Source organism: Diadema antillarum, unplaced genomic scaffold, assembly GCF_040938485.1.
Source record: "Diadema antillarum isolate AM-2024a unplaced genomic scaffold, OU_Dant_1.0 seq00000445_RagTag, whole genome shotgun sequence".
Lineage (NCBI taxonomy): Eukaryota > Metazoa > Echinodermata > Echinoidea > Diadematoida > Diadematidae > Diadema > Diadema antillarum.
This window is the reverse complement of record NW_027271419.1, coordinates 1496326-1514212: the sequence shown is the minus strand read 5'-3', so window position 1 is coordinate 1514212 and position 17887 is coordinate 1496326. Positions and strand designations below refer to the sequence as shown.

The 17887-nt window shown below is 37.4% G+C and overlaps 1 protein-coding gene across 1 annotated transcript in view; it reads right to left on the bottom strand.

Annotated features, from left to right (window-relative positions):
* Positions 1-3350: 3350 nt before the first annotated feature.
* The window catches only part of LOC139732721 (unconventional myosin-X-like), a 206592-nt gene continuing 192055 nt past the window's right edge, over positions 3351-17887 (bottom strand). The window contains exons 41-51 of the mRNA XM_071643573.1: positions 17276-17396; positions 16709-16795; positions 15869-16005; positions 15055-15178; positions 14316-14428; positions 13574-13685; positions 12640-12691; positions 7017-7105; positions 5448-5644; positions 4651-4738; positions 3351-3940 (exon numbers count right to left, since the gene is read on the bottom strand). Of these exons, the coding sequence (XP_071499674.1) occupies positions 3869-3940; positions 4651-4738; positions 5448-5644; positions 7017-7105; positions 12640-12691; positions 13574-13685; positions 14316-14428; positions 15055-15178; positions 15869-16005; positions 16709-16795; positions 17276-17396 (1192 nt within the window). The 3' untranslated portion in view covers positions 3351-3868. The remainder of the gene's footprint in view (positions 3941-4650; positions 4739-5447; positions 5645-7016; positions 7106-12639; positions 12692-13573; positions 13686-14315; positions 14429-15054; positions 15179-15868; positions 16006-16708; positions 16796-17275; positions 17397-17887) is intronic.

Here is a 17887-nt window from a genome sequence, read left to right as displayed (position 1 = left end):
TGGCCATATAGTTTGCCTAGGAATTCTTGTCTTGCATTACACTTACTAGCATATTTACCTATATGTGCTCTATTCTTCGCCAATGCAGACTCTTTTAGTACGACTGTATGTGTGCCCTTGTGCTCTTGCCAGAGTCATATTGCAAAATTTAAGTTGTCATATTTTTATTTGACTAATAATTATCTTCTCCAAGGCTACGAAGTATTCTACTTGCAGGCTTTGACTACTGGTACACTGCTAGTATGCTTCAAAATATAGAGCAAAATAGTGGTACTGTATATCAATTCTTAATTCATTCCTTCTTTTTTTTTTGTCTTGGTTTCAAATTGACACTGCTTGCTAACATGATTTGATCTCAACATAGGATGACAATGATCTGATAATTTCTTCTCCCTTCACCTCAAATTAGTCATATTCTAAGAAGGCCATCAACAGCTTGTGTCTTTTTGAATTTTCCTCCCTGAAACAGAGGGGGGGGGGGGGGGGGGGAACAGCAACAGAAATACCAAGAAATGTTTGTTGGTGGTTTAGACACTGTAAACTGAATCTGTACAGTACCAAAATGATAATGTGCATGGGTGGGTTCCTGTGTTTTCGTAGATTCAAACATAGAAAAGAATGCATAGAGATGTTTGACGTTAAAAAAAAATGAAAGAATTTCAGTACACAAGAGTTGAGCAAAATATAATGAATAGAAGACAGGTATATAACACACAGTCAATTCTAACACTCAGACAATTCATTGTTGAAGTGTAGACACAGCTACTCGGTATTCAATAAATTGGCAAAAAGCCTCTCTTTCAAATCACCAGACATTTGATTAAAATAGCACTTATCTTACATTATAAAACCATTATTCACTCTTTATATGACAGTGCTTATATTTTCTGAATGACCTACCAGATAGATAAATCAATAGGAAAATAAATGTTACATACCTATGTTGTGCCACAATGCTACTTCCTTTGAAAGTGCATAATGATATGCAGGCTTTTTAACAATTGTAGTTTTTGGTCTCCATAATCTCCTCAGTAGAAGAACATACAATGATGAGATAAGAAGATTCCAGATAACCTGTGTCCCCTAGGGGACACATACATTGTACCTGAATTGTTACACTACCATTTTGGTTACAACATGGCTACCATGCGACTATCTAAATGACCCTTACATCACTGAGGGACATGAGTGAAAAAAAAAATCATGATCACCGGAAGTGAATAACGACATAAAGTACTGCTGGTGCCGATTGGGCACAAAACGTCTTCACTGTACCATCACAACATACAAATATATTCACACTTTCCGTGGTGACTTTCCGACTCTGCTCGAGCACAAAACTGTACAATATTTACAATGGGGCTCCCGCACACGCACAATAAAACCGAGTCCACGATATTTCAACACATTTACGCATAGTTATAAGTCAATTTCCTGGCAAACTTTAAATAACTACTAGTGGACAATCGATGGCCACACACTAGTCATCATTACTAATGTCAAGAGTTGCATTTAGAAATGGACACAAATCTATTTCACATTCCCACAAGTTCGTGTATGTGCATTCCATGAATGAGTTGGCCCCTTCAAGTTTCGATGTCATTTCCACTGGATGCATACACACAAAAATACTTTATAAAATAAAATCAGCATAGCATGACTACATTTTCATTCTATGTCAAAATCATCGACTTCAAAATCCATCACAATGTATATCCAGTGCAAAAATTGCTGAGTAGAAAGTCTGGTATACATCCATTGCCACATTATTTTGAGCCCCATGGCATATAAAGTTGCAATGGATTGTTCATTCATTCATTCATTGAAGAAAAAAGTAAGTAAGACGGTAACAACAAAAATCCCTTATCTGGAGCCAGTGATAATAAAGTGAAAGCCACATGGATTGATGTTTAAGGTAGTATGTTCCCATGACACCTTTCTGCTCTAAAATACCTGTTCTAAAGTATGTTGTAAAGCCCTTCTGGCATCAAACCAAATATTTAGTCTGCACTAGTTTACGGGAAAATGCAAGTGAAAATGCATTAATTTGGACAGATTGTGTGCGCCATTTATGCACCAATTTAAAAATTCATAAAGCCTGTAATGTCGTGAGTTTGTGTGTGCATGTGTGTATTTGTGCGTGCATATGTGTATTTGTGCGTGTGCATGTGCGCCAAACCAGTTCTTAAGTCGGGAATGTCTAGTGAAATTAGCAATGATGGCCTCATCAGGAAATTCATCAGGGAACACCCAATGTCAACTGTCTATACAATCTACAGTGTTCACCTTCATAAAGCATTCCTGCCAAATGAACCTTGTTGTCAAACATTCCCCATGATTCATGAAGTATGTACATCAAATAACACTATACCAACATTTGCACAGACATGTGTACATGTAAGACTGTTCATCATCTCTTTTGATACACATTGCTTGGTCATATTCTTTTCTTCCAAATGATATCACAATAGGCACCAATATTAAATAGTCAGTGGACTTGAGCTACAGGTTTATTATAACAAAAAATGCAAAACATACTACTTACCTAATACCGATCTTTTACAAGGTGCACCTTGTTCGTACTTATCAATATCTATAGGCAAACATTTGTAGAAGGATCAAATGTATGCAATGGTCGGCTACAAAACCAAACACCTTCAATTATTATTAAATGCCATCATAACTACACTGTACACAAAATTCATGACAGAGCAGCAACAACAGGGGTAAAATCATCCATTTCACATTATTCACAGTTAAATTTTGTATCCTGCAACATCACATTCTTTGGTTACAGCTGCACCATTTACGAAATCCTTCAAAATTAGACTATGGTCACTGCAGCACATATATTTCAATCTCCATTTCCTTTTTCTTTCTTTCTTTTTTTTTTTTTTTCAGCCATACTACTTTTCTAAGACACAGTACACATTAAAGTGCCAATAATGTTTTTACACACCAAAGGCTTCACACACACACACACACACATATACCAAGACACACAAAGACATATCTAATTTCTACAAATACTATTCTCACTAGATGCCTGCTCATGTTGGGAACGTGTCTTACTTCTCATTTACGATCAAATCTAAAAGTTTACTAAACATAACCGCTCAATGAAGTATATGCAGCTTTGACTATTGGGAGAGAGGGGGTGCGTTTGTAAGTGTATGAATTTCCTCTATTATTCTCCCCCACCCTTTTTTTTTTGGGGGGGGGGGGGGAGGGGGGGTGTTACCTCTAGCAACCTAGTCTGCAGTGAAACTACTGCAAATACGATAGGTTCCAGATTCCGATATCATTCTTAATGTTATTTGTTATATACATATTAGATTTCAGAGCCCCTAAGATGCCTGTTTCACACTGACCAGATTTTTGTTGGTTATAGGCTCGGATCCTTGCAAGTGAATCTGGTTGTACAAATGAAGAGAAATCATTGTGGTCCACAAAATTCACCCTCCATTTTGCACCTTGATCAACCATGACAATTCTTTCACAAACACTACACAGAAAATAGTTTTTACTGCATTAGCAGTATACATTAATGTATTCCGCACAGGGATTTGTGCAGTCTGCATCCACGCTGATTTAAATGTTTTACGTTTTCACAACCAACCTTCACAGCTACCTTTCTCAATATTACCAACTTCATCCTTTCAATATTAAACTTGATAACTTCTTTGTGAGAAATGTACATGCATGACCGTGCAGTTGATATATGCCACCTCCAAAAGGTAAAAAAAACCAAAACAACAACAACAGAAGGAATCAAATACTGTGTACCGAACGTGATTTACAAAACAAAAAACAAAAAATGGAAAGACAATAGCTTGGTGAACTACAAAATGAAGGCCTTGGACGTGGACTACGAGACTTGCTGTCGTTTCCTCACGATTTCGTTGATGTACGCTTTCATCAGCTTGGCGATTTCGAACACCTGGAAAGATGGAGAGAAAAAAAAAGTGAAAAATGAGAGATATGTGGCACACTTCTGATTGGAATTACAAGTGTCATAAATTAAAGGCAAAATAATACCTTGGACAGTATTTAAAGAAATAAAATCTTATGTGATCCTGCATAGAAACTCCATATGCAATCGCTGCATATGACTGTTTTAGTTAAGGTCCAATTCTGAAAGAGCAAAATTCTCAGCTTTAAAATGATAATATAGCTCTTAAAGACTGGACGTTTCCAAGCTGCAAAAAATAAACGATGAAAACAAACATATATGAACGCTGCTCTCGACAAAAGGGCTTTGAAGTTTAAAGAACAAATAATGCAAATGCGCTTGGCTACCCTTTTGTTGAACAAAGAGGAGATTTCAAACTCCATGGCCACCAACGTCAATCAAGACGTCATACACCCATTACAAACATTCTACTTGTGATTTTGTCAAACTACCAAATCTACTCTTTGCTGTCCTTTGTATTTCAGTAGGGGTTTTCATATTTTTCACAGAAAAACTTCAAGTCGTTATAGAGTACCAAAGTGTGATGTCACTGCCCTTCATTGCCACGGAAGCTGGTTCTAAATAACCTCATCTGGCTCGAGTGTTTAGTATGCACCTGGTTCCAATGCAAGCTTATAACAAAAGACTGTGGCAACATCACTATGGTACTCTATTTCCACAGAGTTTGTGCAACATACCTGAGTTGTTTCAAACGTGAGTTCGTCCCTCCTCCCCTCAATGACGATCTTGTATTCGTTTGGAATGGGTGCACCAAAGGAGAGTATTCTGGCAAAAAATGAAACAAGCAGGATGATATCTCATGAACAATGAGATGAGCTCATACAAATGTACTTCATATCCATATTCATATCTGTGATGCAGTGATTGCCAAAACACAAACTACTGGCCATCAGAAAGACTGGTGGCTTACTTCAGTCTGCCGATTCACTTCTGAGGAAGATGAGATGTCTGAACTTCAAACATAAGAAAAGTCCCAGGCAGGGCTGCCAAATTCTGCTAGTTGCAAAACATGATGCTGATGCACAACTGCACGTACATCATGCACCAACCAAACTGAATCAAATCTCAGAAATAAACTTCATTTCAAACACACATTTTCCAAGTTCTAATGAGGAAAAAAGAATATCATATGTTGTAAAAAGAACTACTGTACGAGCGGAAATTTTCGCGGTGGTTTTATTTTTGCGAATTTCGCGAATTGCCTCTGAACTGCGAAAATAACAACACGCGAAAATAACAACGCGCAAATAGTTACGTTCAGTTAGACCTTCGCAACTGCGAAATTAACAACACACGCAAATGTCCTCCAAGTAGCAATTCGCGAAAATATCTGTACGTGAAAATTTCAGCTCGTACAGTATACGAGTTGGCAGTTGAGCAAAGGTTAAGGTCAGTTTCAGATGGGATATGGGAATTTTTCAGATATTTCCAATCTTCAAGCATGACACTGGTACAATGAACTGTGATAACTTACTTCTCATAGGGTATCTCCTCAATTGGGTGAGGTATGCCTTGCTTGTGGATGGCCACCATGTCCGCGCTGACCGCCAGCCAGAGGCCCGAGGGGTACCGGGTGTCCCTGCACTCCACCTCAAAGAGCCGCGCCCCGTAGTACGGCCACTGCTGAATCATGGCCATGTACGCCTCCTGGGCCTGCTCTGGGCTCATGTGCTGGTTGGAGGAATGGATGGAAGGACGGAAGGATGAAAGGATCAATGGATGGTAAGAAGGATGGATGAATGGTAAGAAGAATGAAAGGATGGAATCAAGGGATGGAGGGATGGTAAGACAGATGGAGGGATGGTAAGACGGATGAAGGGATGGAGGGATGGTAAGAAGGATGAAGGAATGGAATAAAGGGACGGATGGATGGTAAGAAGAAGGAAGAAGGGATGGAAGGATGGAATCAAGGGATGGAGGGATGGTAAGAAGGATGAAGGGATGGATTAAAGGGACGGATGGATGGATGGTAAGAAGATGGAAGAAGGGATGGAGGAATGGAATCAAGGGATGGAGGGATGGTAAGAAGGATGAAAGGATAGATGGTGAGATGGAGGGGATATCAGGAGATATGGATCAAAGAGAGGGAGTGGAGAGAAGGGCGGAGTGACAGAGAATGGAGGATGGAAGAATGGACAGAGATAGAATGATGGAGAGAAGGATGAAGAAATGAAGAAATATCATGAAGTAACAGCAAGATGGATGGATGTAAGGGGTGGAGAGGAAGGCAGAGGACAGAGGGATAAACAGACAGATGGAAGGATTACAAGAAGAATTTGGGAAGGTGGGGAGATGGATGGTGAGGTGGTTGAAAGGATGAAGGGATATAGGGATGCAATAACAAAGATAGAGGGATAGAAGAGGTGTGGATAGACAGATGGAGGACAGATAGAAGGATTAAAAGGGGGTCAGAGGAAAGGTGTGGAGACAGATGAATACATGGGTGGAAAGAGTGAGAGACACGGATGCAGAGATACAAAGAGAGATGGAAGAAAAGATGAAGAGGAGCAAAGGAATGGACAGACAGATGTAAGGATGGAGAGAGGAACAGTAGAAGGATGGGGAGCAGATGAAGTGATGTGAGGAAGGAGAGATAGACAGAGGGATTGAGGGATGGAAGGAGGGATTGACAGGGAGATGGAAGAAACAGATAGAAGGGATGAAGATGGAGACGAGAGAATCAATCACACAGATCACGCACTCATTCATAAAATCCATCAAGGTACACAGAGCTACAGAACGAGAATCACAATAATTAAACAATCAATCTTTCCAGCAGATGAAATAATTGCTGGATGACTGAGCTGACCTACAGTTGTACCTTCACCGACATTCTCCTTTTAAGAAAAAATAATACGGTACATTATCCCACTAATACTTCAAAACTATACACGACACACAAATTTAACATTTGATATGCCTGTCTACAGAGTGCAATGTGAACAATTCCCTCCTGAAAAAGCTCCATCATAATAAGAAAAAAAAAATGTAACATCATAGATTAAAATGGAAATTGAGGTGGATTGATGGGCACATTTCTTACCTGCAAAGTTTTCCATTTCTCAATAACTGCTGTCGTGGTTGCTGAGATATCATCGGCATAGACGCTGTCTAGAATTGACTCATCTGAGGCTGAAGAATCAAGGGAAACAATATCTAGAAATGTAATTTTAATTCACTCGAATTTTTTTTTTTTTGTATTTATGCAAAATGACAAATAACCAAAAAATATGGAGGGAGCCAAGTTATGATGCAAGTTCAGAATGTCCTGTCATTTTGCACAACTGTCCACATCAATCACCACTACTGCACCACAGACCTCAATAGGTGGGTCTTCATCAGCTTGAGCTTGAAGAATAGCCCGCTATTGCTGATCCAAAGAATTAGCCTGATCAGAAAATAGCCCGCTAATTTTGCAATGAAGACCAAAATAGCGAGCTATTCCGATCGGAAAATAAGCCAAAGAAATGTTGGACTTATTTGCAGAATAGCCAGCTAATTTGCAAAATAGCGCGCTAATCTTAACGCGTCTTCATCAGCTCGAGCTTAAACATCAGCACTGCATGTGTTTCGCACCACACAGGAATGTGGGCAGTCGGGTCGGAGTGTGTTCGTGCCAGCATCAAGCTTAAAAATCCCACTGTGCCATGCCTGAAGCTCGAGCTGGTGAAGACGCGATTGCACATTTCAGCTGACTTCAGGCTTATTTCTCTGATCCCCCATAAGCTCGCTATTCTTCAAGCTTGAGCTGATGAAGACCCACCTAATGGTCCACAAAGTACAAACTGCGCAATAAATTATGGGCAACTAGTCATACATGACTTTGTCCTTTGGTTGCCAAAATCAACAAAATAGCATGAAGGGATTTTAGCAGGAGCGGTGTAAGGTTGTTAAATGTTTCAGCCAACCACATGTTGGGAGAAATGGCAGCCATATGACAAACAATGCATCTAAAATCCAATCCATTATAAAAAGTGTTCTTCTATTCATAAACAAGGTATGCACCACACACTCAAAGATTCATTTTCTTCATTTATTTTTCATTTTTTTAAGATGGGGGGTCAAACCAAAATACACACCATTAGAATTTAATCCTAACTTGAGAGAAAAACAACAACAACCATCTGACTAAGACGAAAAATTACAAATAAACCAAGCAAATCACAAAATTATTTTGAAAAATACTTCTTACTAGAAAGAAATTCTAATTTCTACAAGTATTGATGAGATGAATTTCCTGTCAGTAATATACCAACAGAGTGCAGATGAAAATATTCAAAGAAAAAAGTATGTATTTGTTGGTGCAAAATCTCGTTGAGTATCATTTTCCTCAAATCATGTGATGGCCTCATTTCATGGTAACCTACATTGCAATCAAAACAGAAAAGATGGTAACCCATGTCAACCCACACAAATGTACAAAAATGTAGTACATAGTATTTCACCACAGCATAACACACACTCAGTGCTCAATGTGATTTTTTTTTTGTTTTTTTTGTAATAAAAACATGCATATCATGCACCCTAAACTACCATGACACCACACATACAATGTACCTTAAGGTAAAATTCACTAATTCCAGTTCAATGCACACTCTAGCAAGATAAAGTTGAGAAAGGAAAGAAATCTTTTTTTCATTCTTTTCAATTCTCAAATTTATGGGTCTCCAATGTGTGCTCAACTTGGGGTCAGTGCACACCATTACTGGATGCAAATTGGCAGTGTAGAAGCAGAAAGGTATTAATTCTACAGTCAATCTACAGTCTGAATGTCCTTCTGACTCTCAACTGATGATATGCTCTTTACGTGAGGTGAGATTCAAGAAAAAAAAATATGAGTCGAAGTTCTCATGCGCATCAGTGTATTACATCACTCTGGCAGTGCATATCCACATCCATGACTATCTTCATTCCGCCTTACTTAAATAAATATCACCATTATCACCAAAGTCATCCCAACTGCTATGAAAATAAGCATGCACCCTCATTAATAAGATCATCATTTCCATAGTGATTATCATCCTCCTTGATAATTGAAGACCTGAATATAAGAACGACCCAAGTCCAGTTTTTGGCCAAATTCAGTTTGACATGGGAAATTGTAGCTTATGCATGGACTCATCTTGTGTATAAATGATAAATCCTAATTACCCCCGGAAGTGCCTGAAATGAATGAGTTAAATCTTATATGAATGTAAGAATGAAGGACTTGGGTCATTTTTACATTCATATTATAGCGCCCTCTCTCATCCTTCTCTCATCTCTATAGCAGAATATCATGTATATGATTCAAAGAACGACCCAAGTCCATCACACAAAATGGCCTCTCCACAATTAATGTAAATGTTAATTGTCATTATAATATACATGTATAATCTAATTTGTATATACAATGTTGCCTTCCCATCACAGTTAAATAGAATATTATTGGACATATAAAAAAAATATGAAGTTTTTTTAAGTTTACTCGAAATGGTCTTCCATGGACTTGGGTCGTTCTTATATTCAGATACTCAATTATCATCATCAGAATCCTATTCATTGCCATCTTTGTGATCACTATCACTTTAATCTAATCATCAGGATGAATTTTATCACCATTTGCACTCATTTCCACTGACTGAAGTTATCATCATCATCATCATTAGCATCATCCACACAGTAATCCATTGATGAAAGTTCACACATCATCATCAGCTTTTACACACAACACACCCTCAGTGCAACAGTGATCCAGACAAAATGTACCATTTTTCAAGTCTACGGTGGTAATGGATAAAAATGAAGCATGTAGGGTGTTATGATAATGTGCACTGCATCATCTTCGGGGGACCGGTGTCAACCGGAGGGGTGAAGCTAGGGTGGTGGCATTTCATGCATGTTACGTTGGTTGGTATGACCGAACGCTTGAACATCAGGGGGCAATGAATAAAGAATGTGTGGTTCGAGTTGAACTTACTTGCAGAGTAGTGATACCATTTGGGTTGATTATTAGTGAATGAGGTATAGAATAAAATACAGACAATACAGTTACATGAGTGCACAATAACATACCTGAATGAATTTAACATTCTAATGCAACTTTACTTGCAAGGTAGTATGGTTACACATAATTTCCTTCTTCATGTTTACAATGTGCTCTTGAAAATATTTAGCACCACAATTCGAATTTCCTGATTCTACATTGTAGCTGACATGTGTGAAATCTTACAAATCATATTTTGTTTTCTTTTTCTGGTCATGAGCATTCTATGGAAAATATACATGTACAATATGAACATTTTTTGGCCCTACCATGGATTTCATATTAAGAACTATGTCTAAATGTGAATATTTCCTAACAGGAAATATGTCATAACAAGTAAAAACATACCTCAATCTACAATCATTCTGGATAATGACAGCGTATCATTCATAATTTTTCTGGGCATATTTTACTGTAAAAATGGAACATTACCACAATTGATTTCTGGTCATTTTTGAAAACATGTGTACAGTTGTAACTTTGATATGTTGAAGACAGGCATTTAAAAGACATCTACACATAAAGAAGTACTCATGACTTTTTTTGGGCATGTTTTTCTGTAAACGAAACATTACCACAATTAATTTCTGGTCACTGTTGAAAACGTGTGTAACTATGATATGCTGAAGACAGGCATATAAAAAGACATGTACACATAACGAAGTAATTAGGACTTCAAGGAGGATGTATCTCGGGCTGACTGGCCTTATACACTGTACCTGTCTTCTCAGTGCATGGAGTCAAGATCCTTCTGGCCTACGAGTGACAATTTACTGTAACATGCTGAAATTTTTGCAGACAGATATTTTTGCGAATGGCAGTTGATTTGGACATTTTCGCGAGTTGTAAATTTCACGCGGTGTAGTCTTCTCATAATCATGACAAATGAAAAAAAAAAAAGTTCAGAAGAAAGTGTGACATTTTAAACATTTTGTCAAAAAAACATAACCACTGCTTGAAATGAGATCAAATCTCTCAGATAAAAAAGTACTAGTATTTCAAAGATCTGAGCAGGGACCACCATAAATTTGTCTACAGCATCGGGGCTCAACTACTAAATAGTTACTTGATATTGCAATGCTAGTGTGCTGGCCTGGAACAACAATGTGCATGCAGGACATTTTTGTTTCACTTTTGTCAACACTTTCATGCACTGTTATTTTTGCAATCGAGAGCCTATTTGCAAAAATGAAACCACTGCAAGCATTTAGGCATGTATACAATATTTCTCAGTGCTACCCTTAAGATTGAGTTTGATATTGCTACTCAACACAGGCTGTTCTTTTCACTGAATCAGAATGACAAATGTACTATGTGTAACTGTTACACGAATGATTATTTTAACAGACTTCTACAATGTGTGTCCTTTCCGAACAATTGGCTTAGATATAAATATTCATGTATGATTACATATGAGTGCATTTAAGGGGATCAGTCACAAACATGAAATGAAGGAATCACCTGGCCTGGTACAGTGTGCATGTGTTTGATGTGATGCTGACATAAGAATATATTACACACACTTTTCAACTGATTTAAAAAACATGAAGTTATAATGTGGAAATGATTGATATACTAGGATATCATCAAAATTAAATCTAAATGTCAATGTGTAATGTACATGAACCAGCTTCTTTTAGTGTGTATGTGTGTGATATATCGTAGCTGTACTTATATGCAAATTTTAATTTCAATTGAAAAAGAAGACATGCAATTAAAGTGTGGTAATCATTAATGTATTATAAAGATATCAAATCTCAAAGTTGAAGTGCAACGTACATGAAATAGCTTGATTCACTATGTGTTTTAATGTGATATTATATATACATTCATAGACATGCAGTCTCTGTAAAGAAAACAAAACAAAACTTATAAGGTGCAAACAAATATATTTTCAAATATCTCAATCTTAATGTTTAATGTACATGAACCTACTTCCAAAGCAGAGTAAAAGTACCCGGTAATCAAATGTAATCATTCCATTTTCACCCTATATGTGTTATTGATTTTTTCCTTTTTTGTCGTTGTTGATACTCTAAACATCATGAATTTCATGCACATACCATAATCACCTAATTTCACAATCAAAACCTATTTGTATAATCCTTTTTTTTTTTAAGGTGAGCTTGATACTGAATACTGAGCTTCTCCTCAATAGTCAAATCAGTTTCTTTTGAAATCTAACAATATCAGCATTGCACACGTTTCTTCATTGCAAGTCTCTGGGGTTGTATTCAAACTCAACAGAATTTTTAATTCTGGCTTGAAGAACCGATACATTTTGCACCATATTAGTTTGTCATTATATTGTACTGTAAGTATACTATACAAAATACATGTATCTCATATTAACATTGCTAGGAAACATATGACACTTGAGAATGAAATTATAAGTTCAATCTTTTTTTTTCAAAAAATTTTATCTACATGCAAATGCTCTATCTTTAAATATAAACTTTAAATGTATATAATTATAACCAACTGTATTTCATGTGCTACAGTTTGCACATACATAACTGACTAAATCTTAAGAAAACAACGCATCCCTCAAAAAGATTAAATCATTCATTATCCTCTTGTCTGTTAAAGTATATATCACAGAAATCTTGTATGAGAGAAAATATGAGCAGATTCATCGTACCTGACTTCTGAAGTCTTCGTAAAGTCTTTTCACCCAGTCCTCGTAGCGTTCCCTGCAAACATGGAATAATCATTGACATGACTGTCCACTGGAAATTTGAATATTGACAGAGACAATGCAAGACAGGTGAATAGTAATTAAATTTAAACCTGTCTTTAGTAAAAAGACAAATATGCTCTCCAATTATGACATACTCCTCAAACTTCACCAGCAACAAGATACATGAATCATGAGCTATGGACATTCCAGTTTACAAATTTATATTCTGCCAAATTTTTGTCTCGTCGGCAATCAAATATTAGGAAACTAGAAGCTGTCAAATCCATTAAGTACACCTTTGGAAAAGACAAAATCAAAGAAGCATAGATCTGAATACATTATGCATCTGATTAGGTAATAATACTCCCTCCAAACTTAAACTAAATTGAAGACTAGTCCCGAGCATACTTGGGCAGGTGTGTATGGGAAATGTGTTTTACTCAAAGCAATATCAGCTCGTCCTCAGCAGGTTAAAAACAACCTGTAACATACAATAATCTTTTAATGCACAATTGCAGGTACTGTATGAATACTAAGAGTTATGTCAAAGACAGACTGCTGTATACGCCATATATTTCGTGAGTCTAAATTTTCGCGAATCGGGAATTCTCAACCATTTTGCGAGTGGTTAAATTCGCGATCGTGGAGTCTTGTACTGAACGGAGAAATGTACACGTACATGCGTACGTCACATCCACATTGGGATCAGAGTAAAAATTTTTGTGTGTCTTTAATTTTCATAAATAGCACCTGACTTGCGAAATTCGCGAAAATAAAAACCTCGCGAAATATTCAGCATATACTGTAATTGTTGAGAACCACAGAGAAATATGTTTCAAGCTGGTAAAGAAAAGTGATCATTAACAGCACAGTACATGCCACTGTGTCCACTTACAGACAAAATTCCCTCCTTCCGTCCCCTCATCGGGAAGCCAGCAAAATCATTCTCCTCCTTTTTGTTGGCATTCTTGAATCTATCCACTGGGTATACCATGGCGAGTTCACGACTGAAATAAGAGGAAATTAAACAAAAATCAAACACAATAAATAAAGGATGAACTATCTGATTTTGATACCTGAATTATCAGTTCCCCAAAACATATATTTCTGTGGTTTGGGCTGTATCTTACTATTTTGTTATTTTATTTTGTTTTTACTATTCATTGTATTGCATTGGGTAGAATAAAAATAGCTTTCATTTGAGCACCATTTGGTCTTGCATAATTGTATATTTCATTTGTTTAATTATTGTTGCACGCATTTCAATCACTACACTTATACCTGACCTTCCAATTGGCAACACAATACAGGAAGACTTAAATTGATACTTCTCTCTGTAATTGGCAATTTCTTTCTGATTTTGTGCAGATATAATGAATTGAACAGGTTCGATCTAGTGTTTTTACAGTACAGGATACACACAAAAATTCAGAGTTGCCAATTTAATGAATACATAATGATACTTTTTAAAGCAAAATTATCCCAGGAATTTAAAGGGATAACGTGAAGCAATTTCATGTGACTCTGTGGTCTCTCATTAAAATGGCACAGGTACGAAGATGGACTCCTGTGTCCAAGCTTGAAAGCATTACAAAGAAGAAACCAACACATTTTTGAGGAGAAATGAGGCTACTCACATCCAATCTCCTGCGATGTGGTCTCCCTTCAGACACTGCATCCGCAGAGCAGCCAGGTGAATGAGTTTGTCATGAGACGCCGGGAACTGGTTTCGCAGCACGTCCTCAACGGCCTAGCGAGAGCAAAGGAGCCAAAAAGAGGCTAAAAGACCCTTTGAAGACATTGCCGATATAATTACATTATACGGTAGCTTTAACAGAATTTCTTGTCACCATATTAAGTCATATCTTCAAAGCCACTCTCACAGACATCATTATCCCCACCATTACACAGCATGTTGAAGATTTGCACATGTGTTGTTACACATTAAGAACACATGACATGCATCACTACAATAGTCAGATCAATTTTCCACATGTATTCAGTAAATTACCATAATTCCAATCATTAGCATCAAGATCATCATCAACTACTCTATTGTCATCTTCATCTTCTACCTATTTATTTCTGTGAGCCTCATCACAGAGCTGCCAGTAACAGCTGATCAAAAAATACTGATGCTCAGCAAGGCATGTACATGTATTTCGAAAGATAAAATCATAATTGAATAACAAAAGGGAACATTGTACATATCAAACATGCTAAATCAAATTTAAGACGAAACATATTTGCAATCTCGCAATCGATCTCACAAAAATATCTTCTTATACCTGATTTAAAAAAAAAATGAAACTAAAATCATTAAAACATACAAATTGGCAACTCTGCCAACCCAACACATTTATCCTCACATCTCACCTGCTCATACATGAAGCTGTACTCGATGCTCTCTGGCTCCACATTCTTGGTATCCAGGAAGCAGAAGAGCTTGAAGAACAGTTGCCAAGGTTTCCCACGATCGCTGAGGTTCCTAGCCTGGTACCTGCAGCAGTTAATAATTCATGAAACCATGACTTTTGGGGTTTTTTGTTTTTTCTTTGCCCAATTTCTGTGCTGTTCAAGGTTTGATAGCAATTCCTGATGCACGTTTATGAATGTGATCGACATTCAAACCTTCTGTTCCTCATATGTAATGAGTTTTAAAAAACTGCATTAACATCATAACTAAACAGATTTAGCGACTGGCATGTTCACAAACTGAGTTGTGAATCAGTGATTCCCTAGGTAACATATTCTGTCAGCTGCTAGATCTGTGTAGCATGTGGCCATTCCTATGCAGTATGACATGAGAGCATCGCTCACTATTACAAACAACGAAGTGTGATAAATGTCTTTCTAGGGGTTGAAACAGTTATCTTACAGTAGCCGGTACTGCGTATTTACATCGATGTAGGGTAATTTGTCAATCAGTTGCAGTTATCTTACAGATCATCATTAATACAGTTATCACGTTTATTTGAGATATCACCATAATCACTAGAGGTTTTCAACCTTGCCAAATGTTTACATTCATTTGATGAATTGTAAATGAAATGCTAACATTTAAAAAAATGGTTATTGTTAACATTGCAAAGGACAATATTGTGGGCTAATTTTCCAGCAACACTATAAAGAAGTTTGCCACTAGCTTTCTGCTCCATCTAAAAAAAAAACAAAGCAAGGAAGTCCCCACCTCTCAAACTTTGTCAGGACATCAGCGATCACCGTCCTGTCATCAATGGCCTTCTCCACCATGCCGCTGCGCTCGTAGAGGGCGAAGCGATTGTGGCAGTTCTCCAGGCCCATCCCCTTGACCAGGGTGTGGACAACCTGCGTGGGACAGGGAAGAATACACAACGTGTGTGACCGTACGATTGTGATGGTAAGCGCAAAGTTGAGTGTGTTCGATTTGTTTTGCGCCATGTGTGAATGAGCTTCACAATAGCATGCATGTATGCCTACACACAAACAAGAACTTTGAATAAGTCGAACATTGAATGCCCAGCTCAAAGAGAGGCCAGTTTGAATGATGGGAATTACCTTTCATGAAACACAATACTTATTCAAATGCATAGATATGGCAGCAGAAGGCAAAAGACAATATAGAATGGAAGAAGAAGGAGAAGAAGAAGAAAACCAATAAACAAGAAAAAGAAGAAAGAGGATGAGCATGAGCAATAAGAGAAAATGGCCTTGGCAGGGTTGCTAAAATAAAGTCTTTAAGGAAAATTGATCAAACCCAAGAGCGATTTGAAATAACGGTCCTTGGACCTTAGCAGCATCCTTTGTTCATGTTTGTAGCGAATACTATTGTCACATCATTCCTAAGAGCAAAAATGCATGCAATACAGACAACAGCCTCTTTCACACCTATTTACGAATGACCATACAATAGTTATCACTTCCATTTTAGTGATTATTCCACTAAGCATTAAAAAACAAGGAATGATATAAGAATGTCCCCGTCTGTAGAATCAAAGATTTATGCCTATGCATTAGAAATGAATTTGTCCAAAAGTGGACAAGATCTCACCTGTCCTGCAGTAGTCGATGAGTTGATGGTGATCTGGCAAGATCCTTCACCATGACAGTGGACGGTAGCGTTCATGTCTCGTCGACCCTGTGGGTTGGTTGGAAATACACTCTCCAGTAATGTTTATTCCATTTTGTTTTTAATAACATCTGATCTGATCTGATCATCTCCTGATATAACAGAATTGGTTTTTTTTTTAATGTCAATATGTCAGCTTTGTCAACATCTAATTTATAAGCAAAAACATTTGATAGGAAGACTCTTACAAAAGGTATCAAAATCCAAAATTTTTCAAATCTCTAATATTCAGTAATCTCTAAAATTGTTAGATTAGTCAAAGAAAGGAATCTAACTTTTAAAACAGCTACTGCTTTTAAGCATAACACTTCATATCATAAATTCTATTATTAGAAAGCTCAAGTCTGTAGACTTTAAAACATAATGTTAAAATCAGGTAATTGACTCTCAGTGACTTTTTGAAGCTGCCATGGCAACAGGTCACACATACATTGAAGACATGGATACATGGTACTCTGAAATGAATCGTCTGCAACGTTCATATCTTACCAAGATGGCGATGACCTCCTGCCTGGAAGGCGGGAATTCTCTCGTTCTCGTCCTCTTCAGGGCGTCGAGAGCAAACGCCCCGTACTTGGCCATCTGGGTGTCTCGGAAGAGGTCCATTTGCCTACAAGATCACAGACAGAACAAAAGCATTGCAATCACACCTTCACAAGACTACAACAATAATTCTTTTAGATGGTTAGTTAACTTATCAACTGGAGGTGTGATTAGGTTCATCATTCACCATCTAAAGTGAGAAGTAATTTTTTCTATGTAATTGAGTTTGCTGTAGACATAAATGTCTATACACACCTGTACTCTTCTTCTGTTTTGCACTGTATTGAAAGCTTAGGTATCCATCTTTCAGTGAATACATCACAGGCTCTATTGATCTCATCTCTCACTCTCTTTCTCTCACAAGTTAGCGAATTTCAGTATTCACTGGGTTAAGTTGTTACCATTCTAATTCTAAATTTCGCGAGCTTCGGGCTGATTGCGAAATTAAAGACACGCGAAAATATTACCCCGTCATACCTTATGTGCAAATTGATGACAAAATGCATCCAACGCTGGCCGGACCAGAACGCGGCTGTTACATCGGCCAGTACGTACACA